General features: G+C 32.8%; 1 protein-coding gene across 1 annotated transcript in view; it reads right to left on the reverse strand.

The window, feature by feature from the left end:
* The window catches only part of TCERG1L (transcription elongation regulator 1 like), a 381,274-nt gene that overhangs the window by 63,180 nt on the left and 300,099 nt on the right, over positions 1 to 17,995 (reverse strand). The window contains exon 8 of the mRNA XM_053691741.1: positions 434 to 588. Within this exon, the coding sequence (XP_053547716.1) occupies positions 434 to 588 (155 nt within the window). The remainder of the gene's footprint in view (positions 1 to 433; positions 589 to 17,995) is intronic.

Here is a 17,995-nt window from a genome sequence, read left to right on the forward strand (position 1 = left end):
AAACTATTATTCTGTTGTTTTTTTTCAGAAGCATTTTCAATGTACTTTGCTATTATTAATAGTATATGAATGTTACTATTACATATAGTGTAAGCCACTAAGGCAAGGGAAATTATAGTCATCCAAAATGATCCAAGTGCTTGTTCCATTATAGTCATCCAAAATGATCCAAGTGCTTGTTCCATTATAGTCATCCAAAATGATCCAAGTGGTTGTTTCATTATAGTCATACAAAATTATCCATGTGGTTGTTCAATCTAATTTATGTTTTCAGTACATTTGACTTCACCAAATGTGCATATGCCTACTATGGACAGCAACATATTATATTAATGTACTTAGATATATAAATAACTCTGTTTTAAACATGCTTGATATCATTTAGGTTATATATTAATAAGCCTTGAAGCAAATAATAAAAGTAACTAATTACTTGGAGAGCTTTCCAGTTTCCGTTTGTGAGGCGGGTCCTCGATAATTTTGTTTATGTCCATACGATTTTTCAGATCAATTGGCTTATCCCAAACAGACAGCTGAATTGTAGGGTTGAAGAAAAATACTCTATCATCTCCAGTCCATACTACACACCTGTGAAATTAAATAAAGACACTGAGTTGAAAATATATTTTACATTACTTTCTCTGAATTAATTATGTAATAGCACAAAAGTTAGTCCTAACAAAAATAATACACATTTTTGTGGTGCTTATTTGTTGCCAGGACATTTAAATGTATCAAAAAATTTGCAGCTTTTATCTAAAAAAACTCACATAACATAACAAAAATAAAAATAAAACAAAAATAAATTAACAAATTTAACAAAGTAATCAAATTTAACAAAACAAAATTTAGCATGAGGACAGGAAGTGATAAAATATTGGAAAAAAAATTCTGATAGCTAGAGGTAGAAATGTGATAACAAGAAAAAGAGCAAGAGAGAGAAAGAGATGGGGAAAAGAAAACACTGGAAGCACAACATTAAACATAAAAAGTTAACACATCTTATAACTGAATGTGAATAAAAAATACATAGTGATAATTACAATGACCGATATTTAAGATGAATAAATAATAATAATAAAAGTGGACATATCTGACAATTAGATGTAATAAATTAATTAAACAACACCATCATTGTTAATATTAACTATTTAAATCATCTATCTGGTTTACTTGGTATGGCATTAAAATGGACATATTTGGGAGCTTTGCACATTTTGTTTTATTGTTATAAAATATATACATGAAGATATTTTTAATACAATTTTAAACAAATGTTGAAGCTGAAAAGTTAAAGCAATTCTTGTTTGATATATTTTTGTACGTGATATTGTGAGGTGTTTCAGAAATCTGTTGGGAAATCTATGCACTTACATATTTACTGCAATCCCTTTCATAATCTTTGCTATTTTATATCACTTTACCAGGAAAGTCAAAATAAATATCTCTGTTAACGTTGTCTGCTTCAGGTTTTTTCAATCTATCTATAGTGTTAGCCAATATTTTTGTAAGATAAAAAGAGCAACTGAATACAGTATATTATGAAAGCTACAGTAATTGACCCTGCTGTAGAACTCAGAAAGTTACAGTACAATAAACTTACATAGAGCAACCAAATAAAAAAAATATGGTCATCAAAGTGAACGTTATTGCTGTTTTAAATTCTGAAAGTAACAATTCATTCTGCATCTGACCATTGCCTAGAATTTATGACACCTACTAAGCTAATTTGATGTGAAATGTTGATTCATCCCAATCTATTATCAGTTAAAAAAAACAAAAGAATGATCACTTGCTTTGTAGAAAGCATTTGGTATACATTCTTTCTTCCCATATGGTCCTTATAAAAAATAATAATCTAAAAAATTGTCTTGTTCAACAATCTCTGGAGCTGAAATTAAAATCTGTTAAATACCTACCCTTGCTAGGTACTCCATCTAAAAACTAAGAGAGGATTGAGTTGCAGTAGTCAAGGCAGGAAAGAATGAGAGAGTGGATTATAATCTTAGTTGTGTGTTGTGTAAGGGAATGTCTAATTTTAGAGATGTTTTTAAGGTGAAATCGGCAGAATTTGGCCAATGACTTAATGTGAGGAATGAAAGAAAGATTTGAGTCAAGAAGGGAGGAAAATAAGGAGCTCCATTTTGGAGAGATTTAGCTTAAGGTAGTGAGAGGACATCCAGGATGAAATATGAGAAAGACAGTTAGTGACACAAGTTAGCAAGGAAGGAGATAGGTCTGGTGCAGAGAGGTAGATATGGGTGTCATCCGCATACAAATGATATTAAATCCCTTGAGACTTTATCAAGGTACCTAATGATGACATGTAAATTGAGAAGAGAAGGGAACTGAGGACAGAGTCTTGTAGTACCCCAACAGAAAGTTGTAACTGGGCAGAGGATGCTCCAGAGAAGGATACATTAAAGGTTCGGTTAGACAGGTAAGAAGAGAACCACAAGAGGGCTGTGTCACAAATGCAAAGGATTGGAGGGTTTGGAGCAAAAGAGGGTGGTTAACAGTATCAATGAATGCAGACAGATCAAGGAGGCTAGACAGAGAGAAGTGGCAGCGCTAAAGACATGGGTCAAATATGCAAGGTGACAAATATGGGAGACAAAGGATAGAGGACCCTGCCAAGAGTTCAACTGTTGTAAATCCTCACTCATGAAGGTGATCTAAAAAACAACTAGGCTTGTAGGCTTACATGCTAAGGGGGATCAAGGGGATAGCTAAAAGGAGGAGAGGAACTAAGATAGGAAAATGTTAGTGTATATTATATGCATCCCTGAACTGTAGAGTCTTTAAGGAGCGCTTGGAAGTTTGAAAACTAGGGGAGAGTCATGTAGAGAGAAGCAGAGAGTTAAAAAAATAGTGGCCAATCTGGAGACGTCTTGTGGACGGGAATGTGAGGAAGGTATATGGAGACAAGTTTGGAGATATAGGGTGGAGCAGTGTAATTGAGAGAGTATTTTTTAATATCTGTCTATTATATGACATTCTTAAACGTGTAGTTAGAGTATCAGGATTCAGACACTTTCCCTGCACAGATTGTTGGAAGTGGTATGTACTGCATCAGTGAAGACCAAATTTGTGTCATAGAAGACACCACTGAAAGTGTGGTGTTTGAATGCTTTTGCTCAGGGCACTCACAGCATATGTGCGTATGTCGCTGGAAAAACAGTGACGTTTACTAGAGGCATTTCCTTTCCCACAGTTCTAGACCTCAAAATCCAATAAGTCCTTTTATATATCAGAAAAAGGGTCATACATGTGCCAAAAAACAGAGATGTTTAATCATTTGTCATAAACAAACCCCTCCAAGAGAATTATTAATTGACCATATGTAATGCTTGTATGTCTCCTTGCTATACACATATACTTTATCTACTGAGCACATCATACAATTTATATTAATCAAACATAAATATATAACTTATATAAAACTGTACTGAGCAGTTGTTGTAAGCTAAAGTGTCAGAAGTAACTAGTCCATAATTGTGTGGCTCTCATGTGCCCCTTCAAGTTGACACACAACTTTCTCTAACTAGCAATAAAACATGGTGTAGAGTCTGTCTTTTTAAACACCGCTTGCACCACCGGTAGCAACGCCCTTGGAATTACTGATTAATGCTCAACTGCATAGCAATTACTGAGAAATAATTGGAAATAATTCACATGTTGCTCAGATCCAGAAAGAGGCTCATTACTTTACACATATAGAATGGTTTATAATTACTGTACATTGTATCACATAAAGAATCAATGCAATTGAATTATGTAACAAAACAGCATTTACATTTATGAACACCTAATCTATATGTGAAAAATGAAATAATCAAAAACTGACAAGGTTACCTATAGTAAATGTACATGTACATTCTAAATGTAGAAATCCTTGTTAGATTAAATAGAAGATTGTTAACCGGTACATGCCATTGTTTTTATCACTTATCAGGATATAAAAGACCAGGGGGAGGAGAACATTATTAGGTCTATGAATACGGCTCAAATGGAGCTGAAACGCATTAGACTGTACACTACTATCCTGTTTTACTATCACTTTTGATGTTGCTTTTATATGAAGATTTTTGAATAAAGGAGTATTTTAAACTGTTACGTTGGGACAATACCTCTTTTTGTTTTTAATTACTAAGACACACACACACAAACACAACTGTATATGATGTATGCATACATTTGTAAGTGAATTACTGTTAAACACACAACTATATAAAAATTAGACAAAACACACTATATATATATATGTGCGTGTATGTATGTGTGTATATGTTTGTGTGTATGTGTGTATGTGTGTATGTGTGTGTGCATGTGCATATGTGTGAGTATGTGTATGTCTATATGTGTGTGTCTGTGTGTGTATATATGTGTGTGCTTGTGTATATGTGTTTGTGTGTTTGTAATTAAAGACAAATGCACAACTTTGCTGACAAAATTATAGATGACCATATTACCATTACACATACATAAAATCATCCATGAATTGAATTAATAGAAGTGTAAATGAATTACTCAATTGTACAGACCCCGGCACACAAAGTTCTTTAATTCTTTAATCTAAATCGTAGCAGCGAAATCTGGATAATTGCGTCCCTGCACTTCTCTTTCCTCTATACACTTTTTCCTACATTGCACAGATAGATTGATATCAGATTAAACACACAGGGCTTCACTCAACTAATGGGACGTATAAAGAAAAGATAGGGGGCGCCCTTGAGAAATTAGAGTATGGATAAATTGTGATGCAATAAGTTCATAAATTAAACTCTAGTGATAAAAAGTATACAAAGTAAGAAGTATAGTATAAAATAATAAGTAGGTCCAAGTGAAAATAAACAACCAATAATAATATTAATATCTGAGGTTAATATAATAGTGTATTAGAGAGTAAACTAAGTTGTTGATAAACTCTTCCGGCAAACAATAATTATCACAATGTTTATAAATTCATAAGTGACTTGGAATGATACAAATGTAAGAGAATTTCCGGAAAGGCAGCTATCTGTATAGGATCAAGGCCACGATCCAATGTCAGTAATCTGTAGTAAAAAGAGAAGAACAGAAGCGCCACATGGCCCAATATTGTAGGTAATAGAGGTCAAAATACAGGTGATGGTTTCACTCACATTTGGTATTACACCCCTAATGGTGTAGAAGGAGCAGTCTGGGATCAATTTGCAGTCACCCAGAAGACTGGTCTCGGATCAAGGTGTAGTGACCTGTAAAGGGTGGTATAAAGCACAAGAGGGTGCCTATATGGCCTAGTACCGTTGGAACAGAGTATATAGTAAGTATGTATTATATCCACTCATATTTGGTAGAGCACTGTTATGAATATTACCTTTATCTATAAAAGTATATTATGTGAAATGGTGCTTTTTAATGACACACTTTTTATAACTTATTAAAGATAATAAAACAAAACCTGAATCCTTTTAGTTGCTATCAGTCTATTAATTATACCGACACCAGATGAATAACAAAAAAAAAATTAGCTTTATTAAAAGATTTCGATTGGAAAAATATTTATCATTTAAAAGTAACTTAAAGGGACACTGAACCCAAAATTTTTCTTTCGTGATTCAGATAGAGCATGACATTTTAAGCAACTTTCTTATTTACTTCTATTATCAAATTTTCTTAACTCTCTTGGTATCTTTATTTGAAATGCAAGAATGTAAGTTTAGATGCCGGCCAATTTTTGGTAAACAACCTGGGTTGTCCTTGCTGATTGGTGGATAAATTCATCCACCAATAAAAAAAGTTCTATCCAGAGTCTGAACCAAAAAAAAGCTTAGATGCCTTCTTTTCAAATAAAGATAGCAAGAGAATGAAGAAAATTTGATAATAGGAGTAAATTAGAAAGTTGTTTAAAATTGCATGCTCTATCTGAATCATGAAAGAAAAAAATTTGGGTACAGTGTCCCTTTAAGCAATCAAAATATTACAGAGAAATAAACTACAGTCCTATAATAATCAATTAAAGTGAAAACATACTAACTCCAACTAGCAAGAAAAACAGAATAATGCAGAGATAAAACTATAAAGATAATTAAATTGTATTTTCAAAATAACACAAAAATTTGCAAGATTATAGGAACCAAATATTTGATTATAAACCTAAGGTAATTGAAGAGAATCAGGTACATTAATAATTATGAGAAACAGTCAGATAATAATTTATCATAATTCCTGTTTCACCCGATTTTATTGTCGACAAATAAAACCAGGTGGTAGGAATTTTTAAAAGGAAAACACTAGGCTATAAAACAATTAATTAATTTACCTGATCAAATAGACAAAGGTATTTTACATAAATGTAAAGGGTAAATCTTCATGACATTGACATTTAAAGTGACTTAATTTCATACATCACCAAAGTGAATAAATTCCCTCTTTGCAGACAGGAATTAAACTGTTAGGTCGTAGATCTGTCCGAGTAGGCTAAACTAGCCTCAGCAGTTATAATCCAATAATCTCGGACCTCTGTAGTTGATTAGCAAATTACCAACTCCATATATTATGTGACCAGTTCCAAAACACAGGAAAACTAGACAGCCTTGTCTGGCTGAGAAATGCGTTGCTAATTTTTTTATCTGTTTATCTGGGGTTTTTTTTGGACCATTGAGAGTTCCTGATCGGCTGGAGTTTTAAGTCTACTGGGTGACCATAATGATCCCAGCTTGCTTCTACAGCACCAAGGGAGGTGCTCTACCAAATGTTAGTGGATATAATACATACTTACTATATACTCTGTTCCAACGGTACTAGGCCATATAGGCACCCTCTTGTGCTTTATACCACCCTTTACAGGTCACTCACTACACCTTGATCAGAAACCAGTCTTCTGGGTGACTGCAAGTTGATTCCAGACTGCTCCTTCTACAGCATTAGGGGTGTAATACCAAATGTGAGTGAAACCATCACCTGTATTTTGACCTCTATTACCCTACAATATTGGGCCATGTGGCGCTTCTGTTCTTCTCTTTTTAATACAGATTAATGGGACGTATACCTGCATGCATAGTAGTTATCAACCAGCAAAATACTGCGTTCACCCAAACCTCCTCCTGAAGCAGTCACTCCAGTATACAGTGATGCTAAACTGGAGGTACTGTGTGCGGCCAGAGATGGGGCAGCGCTTAGAGGTATTGGTTAGCGCCAGGCTCAAGCAGCACACACTGTACCTCCTGTTTAGCGTGCCTATTAAGGTTCCTTCCCTGCCAGACTCCTCTTCTGCTTTCACACCTTAAAATGCCCCTGTGTGGGCCATCCCAGCCCTCAGGCTCTGGTGCACTGGCACTGCTTGCACCTCCAGTAGTTCCACCCCTGGCTCCCAGTAGGGCAACACTACTCTTTCAACAAAGGTTATCAAGAGAAAGAAACAAATTAAAACATAGTAGTAAATTGGAAAGTTGTATAAAAGTGCATGCTCTGTCTGAATCATAAGTTTAATTAGAGTAAATAATTTGTCCACTACAATGTCCCTTTAACCATATTGTCCTGTTTACTGTATATACTGTATAATTCAGTCAGGCTCATGAATTTAAATGGATTGTAATAACTTAGAAAAGGAAGCCAAAACAACACTTGAGCTGCAAACAATTTGTTCACATCACAAATTCTTTTGGAGCCCTTATTAGACACACTGTTCAAATGCCTTGAACATTATAATGAACCATTATAACTGCTCTATAGTATACTGACAAATGAAACATGTCAGCTGATAGCCAAACAGACCAGTTTTAATTATGTGATCCTCATGGTTAATTCATTTATAGAAATTGCTCAGGGCAAGAACTGAGTTCTATGCAATTCCTAAATTCACTAGAGAACATCTTATTTCAAACTAAGAAATAGATACCATTGTATCTTTAATTTTGGTTTGTAAATTAAATGTGTCTTGCAGTAAAAACATGAACAATATTCTCAAAACAATATATCAAATTGTCCCTCGTAACATGTTTTTTTTTGTTGTTGTTATTTTCCAATTCTGATCTAGATTACAAGTGGCATGCTAACATTGGCGTGCACATGATATTGAAATATCACTCCCACAATAATTTGCACTCATATTACAAGTTGAAAGTAAACACGACTGCACAAATGCAAACTAAATTTGTGCACATCGGTTAGAATGACTGAAGACCTCACATAAAGGGTTGGGGCTAAATAAAAAGTTACACTAAACACAACATAAACACATTAAAATTAAGTATTACACTCATATATACAATAAATATTAAAAAAAATAAGAATAAAAAAGTGTTTGGTATATGACAAGGTATTTGAATGGAAAGGGCTATATTGTATGTACATAAAATACAACTATGTGTCTGTATGTATAAATCCATATTTATATACTGTAGGTGTATACATGTGTATTTATGTTTATATGTGTATATTTAAATTATATTAATGTTGTGTTTAGTGCAACTTTTTTTTAAAGCACTCCCCTTTATGCAAGGGTTTCAGTCACTCTAACCTGAGCTTAAAATGTGATTGCGCTTTTGCGTTTATTCTTAACTTGTAATATGTGCGCTATTTCTGATGCATGCAAAAAGTTGGTATCGCTTGCACATCACAGTTAGAACGCCACTTTTAATCTAGCGCATATATAGGTATAGATATTATTTTTTTTAAACTAAATCAGATATAGATAGATAGATAGATAGAAATATCTATTTAAAATAAAAAAATTCTTCTATGTAAAGATAATTGGAATGTAAAATTTTCATAACTACCTATGGGTTAGTGCAGTTGGTCTTATGAGTGTCAAGTTCTCGCACGGGGTTGCAATAGTCCTAAAGTTAGCACGTTGGCGACTTTTGTTCACACATAATTTAGTTCCATCTTGTAATACGAGCGCTAACGCACAATGTTTACTTCAGGTGGTGTTTGCACATGAGAGAAAGAGAGAAATAGCACACCACTTGTAATCTGGCCCTCTGTATTGTGTATGGTCTTGCTTAATAGCACAACACAATTATTTATTGTAGATGAATTAATAAAGGCTAAACCATACCATTTTACTAATACCCTTTATTTAACAAGCAGCACGGCTTATTTGCTTTGTCTGGAAATAAAGTGCATATCATTGCGATATTGAAATACTCTGACGTGTTACAGCGTTTTATCATTGCACATTCTTTTGCAGAGAACTATAGCGCTGTTCAAAAATCCATTAGTATTAGTGTAAAACTTCTTCTTATCAATGTTTTAACCTTAACTGATAAATCAGAAAGCATATGTATCTGTTGCTGTTGTTTCCTAATGTTAGGGATGGGTGATTTCAATGTGTTTTGCCCTTGCACAAATCCAATGTTATATTTAATGACATTTGGGGTACTCAGAAAAAAAATAAAAAAGTATTGTCTCGAATGTATCAAGTCATTTTAGCTGTTCAAATTGATAAATGAAAAATGTCCCTTAAAGGGACATGATACCCAAGTATTGAAGCAATTTAAACTGATGCAGCATAGCTGTAAAAATATAAATAGAAAATATCTCCTAAACATCTCCAAGAAAAAAAGGAAGATATTTTACATGAAAATGTCTTCAGTAGCTACATCCTAATGTAATGGGACTTTAAGCAACCAATCAGGATGCTAGTCCCAGACTTCCAAGGGAGCATTCATCTGGCATGTACAGGCACACTCATCTTATTATCCTATTCAGTTTAAGGAAGTTTACTATGAAATCTCGCAAGATTTTCGAGAAATCTCATGAGATCGCAAAAAAGCAAATTATGACATCACTGATGAAGCTGATTGGCTGCTGTTTTTTTCTTCCACATGCAGATGACAGTAGCTGAAGGGTATCTGTACTCAGAGACATTACTATTGTGAGCTGAAGAAATTTTGAGGTAAAATATATTACTTTTTTATAGAGATGCTAAGGTGATATTTTCCTTTTTACAGTTTTGCAGCATCATTTTCAATTTATGTAGCATTTGGGTGTCCCTTTAAATGTGTCGTAAATTTTGAGAATTTGGATTACACGTCATTTATTAGCTTCACTGCCCACTATAAAAATGGAACAGCCTATAAAAATAGATCAATCAACATTCAGGCCCTTTAACATGTCTTGTAATTGCTAAACCCAAGGAATCATGTACATTGTTTTTTAAGAAAATATATATAATTTTGAGCTAATGAGGTATTAATGGTAGAAGGATTTTGGGATTATGATAACTGGAAAAACTCAAAGACAATTATGAGGTTCATTAATTATTCAGCAAGAGCAAGACTGTGATAAATCCATTTGTATATAACCCTTATAAAGGGCTAAAGAAATGCACTAATGATCCAAAGCTGAGCACAGTCTCTAAACCAGGAGAGGCATATGTGTTTATTTGTCAATCACCAGGAATGTTCATCTGAAGATCAGTAGTGCCATGCTGCTCGACCTGTGTTTGAATTTCTACATATTGACAGATTGACTCTATTGAGTTGATTAAAGTCTTTCCAATATTGGTTTCTGACAACTTGGTCTTGGTTTTGCCTAATAGGGGAAGTATGTTTTTCAAGAGATTACTATTAAAAATTAATTTAGCTACTAAAAGCTCACAACCAAAAATGGGTCTTCAATGGAAACGTTCCCAAAAATGTGTTTTTCAGTTGTTAAAAACTTATCGGGATTGAATCCATCCTGATAACTATTAAATAATATGTATGCAATTTGTATATAGGCATCATGGGTATACTGGTAGGTTTGCTTAATAATTTTATTGATTTTGTTTTAGGTTCGCGACATCACTAATTCTCATTTCAAAGCCTGCTCATGAAGGTACAATCCCATTTGAAAGCTCATTTATGAATGAAGATGACTACTAAAACTGAAAACCATGATAATGCAGGTGTAAATTGGAATGCCACACACCATTTCTAAATGTTAGGGTCATAATTTCTGTTTTCTCACTTTTCCTGAAGATTGCTTTATGGACATCATGTACTAAAAACATGTAAATACTTACATTTACATATACATATGTAAATTTGTGTCCTGCCTTCTGCAGAGGGACTATAGAATAGCGATGAATAGAGCTTTAGTGAATTTAGACCATACATACAAATACACCTTTAAAAATGTTGCCTGTGACAATATTAGAGTTATGGATGGGCGAATGTGTTTATATCCGAATTCGAATGTTAGAACGAATGTTATTGTAGAAATTTGATTTACATAATAGAATGTTCATAAGAACTAATATTCTTAAAAATTCGATTTTTTAATGTTATTTACAGTTTTCGAATGTGACATTCGAATTCGAATGTCACATTCAAATTTGAATGTCACATTCGAATTCGAATATTACATTTATAAAACACAGAATTAGACTAGAAATACTATTTCGAATTCAAATGTCAAATTTGAATCGAATATCACATTTGAATCAAATATTACATTTAAAATACAGTATTAGACTAGAAATACTATTTCAAATTCGAATGTGACATTCGAATTCGAATATAGCATTCAAATTCGAATATAACATTTATTAAACACAGTTGTAGACTAGAAATACTATTTCAAAGATGAATGTCACATTCGAATTCAAATATTACATTTGGAAATTGAATCAATACATAGCTAAACATTCTATTATTCAAACGAATATTTTCGAATTTTATTGAAAAATTCGAAAACAAAAATTCAAAAATAGAATGTTAGAATGTTATATAAACATTCGAAATTCGATTCGAATGAACAAATGTATCAAAATTCGTTTTAAATTTCACATTTTTAGAAACATTTGCCCATTCCTAATTAGAGTGTCTTGCACATGTGCAAAATGATAGAATTATACCAAACTGATTTTGAACACTTGGAAAGATGTCAAAATGCCAGTTCAGGACTTTATTAAGTGCTTTTAAGTGTTGAATGTATTAAGTGTAACATTTGTATGAAGAAAAATCGAATGGAATCACTCCATGTCAAAAAGAGTACTTTTTAATCAAGCTGAAAGCATGTTTGTAGCTATGAGAAACAGCAAAAAAAAAACGTTATTATGATTGCGTCAAAAGTGCCCTTTTCCATTTCAAAAGCACCAAAAAGAAATTAGCCAATAGATTGGAATCAAACCATATATTCTTTTCTTACAAAGTGGTGAGGATAAATAGAAGGTGTGGCAAAATACTTTAAAATAAACCTTGTTTTATTTTATTATGAACAGGGATTACCATATCTCTGCATTCCTTACAACTTCACTTTTCTGTGAAGTGCAAATGTCTTTTAATTGCAAGAAGTTTCAAATTAGGTACATCATGCACTTATCCTAAAAGATTATTTTTGCACACACATGATTACTTAATTAAGAAAAGGGAATAAACATTTTTGCAACAAAGCATTAGCAACTATTAAATTAGGGCTAGATTATCAGTTGAGTGCTATTTCGCTCCCCACCCAAGCGTAAGCTTCACTCGATTTTGGCTTTTTGCACAGTTCAGGGTTTTTGTGCAATTTAAAAGTTTTCGCGTGCAAAAAGTCAGTTAGAATATTGTGACCGCGTTAAAGTATTCCCCTATAGATTTCAATGGGGAACAAAAAGTTGAAAAAACCTAACACCCAATAGGTCTTGTAAACCTGATCGCATTTAAGCAAGTGTGCTAACCCGACATGAAATATTAATATTTCATGTTCCAATGTTCTTCATAACTACATATTTATATATACAGTATATATATATATATATATATATATATATATAATTGTATTTTGATATATATATATATATATATATATATATATATATATATATATATATAAACCTATTTAAAAATACTTACAACATATTTCACTATGTGAAGAACATTGGAATGTCAAATATTTACATTTAAGCAAGTGTGCTAACCCGACATGAAATATTCATATTTCATGTTCCAATGTTCTTCATAACTACATATTTATATATACAGTATATATATATATATATATATATATATATATATATATATAAAATTGTATTTTGATATATATATATATATAAAAACCTATTTAAAAATACTTACAACATATTTCACTATGTGAAGAACATTGGAATGTCAAATATTTACAGTAAATACACAGTTAAACACTTTATTAACAATGAAGATTGCATAATATAATGTTACATGTTTTCAGCTACTTAACTGCAAAGGACTACAATGCACTTATATATGTCTATATATGTATACATGTGTATGTATGTGTATATGTGTTTGTAAATACATACATACATATATAATTACATATGTACACACACTCACACACACACACACACATATATATATATATATATATATATATACTCTCTCTCTATATATATATATATATATATATATACTGTATATATATATATATTTACACAAATACACATACACATGCACATACATATTTAGAATTATATATGTATTTTTCTGTTAAAGGCATTTGCATGCATTTTTTTCTTACACCTGTGACCTCATATCTTTGAGCCTTTTTTTTTAATCATTTTAATTAGATAGTGTGATTATGAGTGTAACTGTACTTTTAAAAGTATTTTTGATGTGTTTTGTGCTTAACATTTAATCAGAGCTCTGAAATCACAATATCCTGAGGCACGTTAAATTAAATTGCACTTGAGCGAAAGCGTTTACTTTCAAGTTGTAAATCGTGTGCTACTTCTGACTCGCCCAAACACCCATGATAAACCCCTTTTTGCTCACGCAGTTAGCACACCATTCGTAATCTTACCCTTAATACTTATAATCAACCTCACTGGGAAAAAATCTAAAGTTTTTTTAAATTATTATAAAATAACTAAATAACATAGTAAAATCAGGCAATTTTCAGAGATGATGCATTAGATGCCTGTTTGATGCACATTTATTATCTCATCTGCACAAGAGATTTTATGATGTCTCTGCGGTGTCATTTTTCAGTGAAACATATTTTTGGCTTCAAAAGTCAAATGCACATTAAATTTAAATGCAAATCCTACTTTATTATCAGATGTGTCATAAAAAATTGGGTTAGTGATTTCCAGCTAAAAAAATTATAGATTTTTTTTTAAAGATCGAAAGCCTTCTTTTAATTGCAATTGATTTGCATAAAATTGATAAATATTTATTTATTTAAAGATACGATTGCAAGATTGTGCTGTGCTATAAAGAATCTTAAAGTTTTCACACTACACTGACTCACAGAGTTATGTATCTTTAAATCATCACCTTGCTAGTTTAGCGATCAGCACCCAAGGATCAGATTAGTAAACAACTAACTTAAATAGAATAAAACGACAACTGAAAAATGTACCTTAAATAGGAACATTTAATTAATGCATTAACATAATCTCATATTAAATATTACAAAATAAAAATGTAGTCTTACTTTTTTTTGTTTTTGTTCTATTTTTAATTAGTGACTCCATATTAGTGAGGTGACCATATTCACATTTCTGTTATTTTAACACCTACATAGCCAGGGTTCGGAAATGCAATAAAATAAGGAATATACTAGATACAGTAGGCAGTAAAATAACCAAGCATTTAATGCAGGGTCACAGTACCTTTAAAAACATTCTGACACCAAATCTGATATCCCAACAGGTATAAAGGAAGTCGCAGATTGCGCTACAAGATTGCACGGGTTCCTGCAGCCACAGCTGCACTAATTAGCTCTAAACTGAGAACACAGCCATAGCTAGAACAAGTGCCACACCCCTGGAGCATCCTGCAGGTACATTACACACGATTACTTAGTAGAGACCACATTTGTCTCGAAAGTAGAGTTTTCGTTTCCGTAAATGAAAATCCAAATGAATGCACCATGAAAATGAAAGAGAATGAACAATACAAATTAAATTCATCAGTATTCATTCATTTCCTTTATTTTTTTTAAGGGTTAAATACCCTAACACGCTGGAGGGCATGCTAACCCGGTCCTCTTCTTGTCAGAGTCCCAGACGCACTAACAGGAGGCTTAGCACACACGGCTTTCAGGACCTGCACTAAAGTAAGTACAGATCCTGGGAACTGAAACCATTAAGCCAGGTGTTAACGTAACCGGGCTTTGGCAAGAAAAGGATTGGGCTAGCGTGCTCTCCCAAGCACATTAAGGTAAATATTTGTAGCTACAGGTGAACCTTTCACCTGTAGCTTCAAAACATTACATAAGTTGAATGAACATGTATGTAAATGTTTGACGAAAATTAAATGTTTGTTTAGTTTAAGACCGAATAGTGCAGCCACAGAATATTCAGGGAAAGTAATTTTCTCGCATATCCGAAAAGAAATTTTCTGGCCTGCACATCTCTATTACTTAGTGTGATATTTGGACAACAGGGTTGTAGAATATAGGATATAATTATTAACTTATTCTATGTAGACTGGTTTAGGCCTGCAATGTTTAAAAGTACAGCATCAAAATAGCAAAGCGGTTGTATGAATGAGGAAAGCTTTGCAGCCAAATGTCATAAAGGTCTAGATTACAAGTGGCACACTAACTGTCACACATGAACAATAAGGGGTATTTTGCAGCTCTTAGCAGGCATCAGAAGTAGTGTGCATATTACAAGTTGAAAGTAAATGCATTCGCTTGAACTTAATCAAATTTAAAGTGCATCGGTTTGCGTGAAATCATAGCTTTGGCTAACTGTTAGCAGAGACAAAAAAAATACATTTAGCAGTACAGTTACACTCATAATAACAAAAATTATTTTAAAAAATTGCATTTAAAAGTTATAAGGGCTCAAAGATATTAGGTCTGATGTGTTAAAAAAAGGCAGCAAAGGGCTTTAACTTAGAGATATATGTATGCACATATCTGAAGATGTATATGTGTGTGTATATTTATGTGTTTTACTGTATATGTACTGAACATATTTCACATTCCAATTTTCTTCACTTACAGCATAATGTCCTTTTTAGTGTAAATACATATTTCCATATTTATCTATATAGACCTATATCTGCATATCTATTCATTTAGATATATAGGTATAGATATGTATTTTACATATATCAGATATATATAGAAATATGTATTTAATAATAAAAAGTACATTATTTTTGTGAGAAGAACATAGGAATGTAATATATGTGTTTTGCGCATAGTGTTTCGCAATTTCGATTTTAGGGTGGTCAGGTTAGTGCACATGAAAACTTAGTAATCTTAAGGCATGTTATTGAAACATACATATAAATTATCTTAAAAATGTATTAAAAATTAATATATAGATATATTCTATGGAGTAATATGAGTGCAACCCGACGCACATGAAAAGCATCTGCCTAGCAAAGATAACATGCAAGTGGGAGCACTAATTTGGGCTCCACTCGTAATCTAGCCTAACATTTAATGTGATGTAAATAAGAGGCCCAGAATACCCTGGGGCAGAGTCTGAGTTGTTCAAGCCAATTCAAGCTTTAATTTGGTGAAGTAAGATGGATTAGGAATGGGACAAGTTATGAAGAGTGGGCTTGAGCATTGCTTGATGGATTTACTCAATTCTAGGCTGCTCTCAAAGGACCCATGACATAATTGGAAATTGCTGAATCACAGATCTACGACATTGCCACATATCTAACACTAATTGCAGAATGACTGGAGACTCTGAAGTTTGTATTTTTTGAGCAAACATAAAACATACAACAGCATTTTCTTTTTACAAAGCAACAGGTTCATTAAAGTAACTTCCGTATCCATTTAAAGATTAAACATTTCTTTAAATTTGGCTTACAATTCTGTTATTTGTATATATATATTTAAATCTTCTGTTTTAAATATTGCCAGCACTATTTTAGCAGCCTATAAAATCACTCTTCTTTTAGCATAAAATATATCCCTCTTAAGAAAATCTGTCTGTGATCCAGATCTAAAGCTCTCCACACTGGCAAGATATTCTAAAAAGTCTTGTCTTTCCTGTGAGGTCCCTCAAGGAATTTTAGAACAGCAAATGTTTGATTGATATCTGCTTATTTAGCTTTACTGGGTTCTTGATATGAAGTTGTGATATGAAGCTCAAAAAAGCCCCCCAAAGGTTTTGTGTAATTACACTCTATGCTGAGAGTTTGGTTATCAGGCCCAACGAGTTGTATATGGCATATGTGTTTTAGAACTGTGATTTTAGTTTATGATGTCTTATTCAGCCTCACATACTTGTGTGGTTACTATCTGTAGGATGCGCAAAGCGTAAGATCCATTAAGACTTTTTTTTTCTTATTGTAAGCAAGATAGTTAAATCACAACAAATTGTTTCCATGAATAAAAAAAAAGTATAACAAAATGTTATTGGACATTGATACTTTACAAGTCAGGAGGACAGGCATGTGAAAAATAAGATCTCATTAAGACTTAAAGGGACATGAAACCCACAGTTTATCTTTTATGATTCAGATAGAGCATATCATTTTAAACAACATTCCAATTTACTTTTACTATCAAACTTGTTTCATTCTTTTTGTATCCTTTGTAGGAAGAGTAGCAGCACACTTTTGGGAGCTAGCTGAGGGGAGATACCAGATGGCTAACTGACAAAAGGCATATATGTGTAGTCACCAATCACCAGCAAGCTCGCCAAAGTGCATTGCTGCTTCTGAGCCTACTTAAAGGGACAGTCAAGTCCAAAATAAACTTTCATGATTCAAATAGGGCATGCCATTTTAAACAACTTTCCAATTTACTTTTATCACCAATTTCTTTGGTTCTCTTGGTAATCTTAGTTGAAAGCTAAACCTAGGTAGGCTCATATGCTAATTTCTTAGACCTTGAAGGCCGCCTCTAATCTGAATGCATTTTGACAATTTTTCTCCACTAGAGGGCATTAGTTCATGTGTGTCATATAGATAAAATTGAGCTCACGCACGTGAAGTTACCTAGGAATCAGCACTGATTGGCTAAATTGCAAGTCTGTAAAAAGAACTGAAATAAGGGGGCAGTTTGCAGAGGCATAGATACAAGGTAATCACAGAGGTAAAACATGTATTATTATAACTGTGTTAGTTATGCAAAACTGGGG

Source organism: Bombina bombina, chromosome 9, assembly GCF_027579735.1.
Source record: "Bombina bombina isolate aBomBom1 chromosome 9, aBomBom1.pri, whole genome shotgun sequence".
Taxonomy (NCBI): Eukaryota; Metazoa; Chordata; class Amphibia; order Anura; family Bombinatoridae; genus Bombina; species Bombina bombina.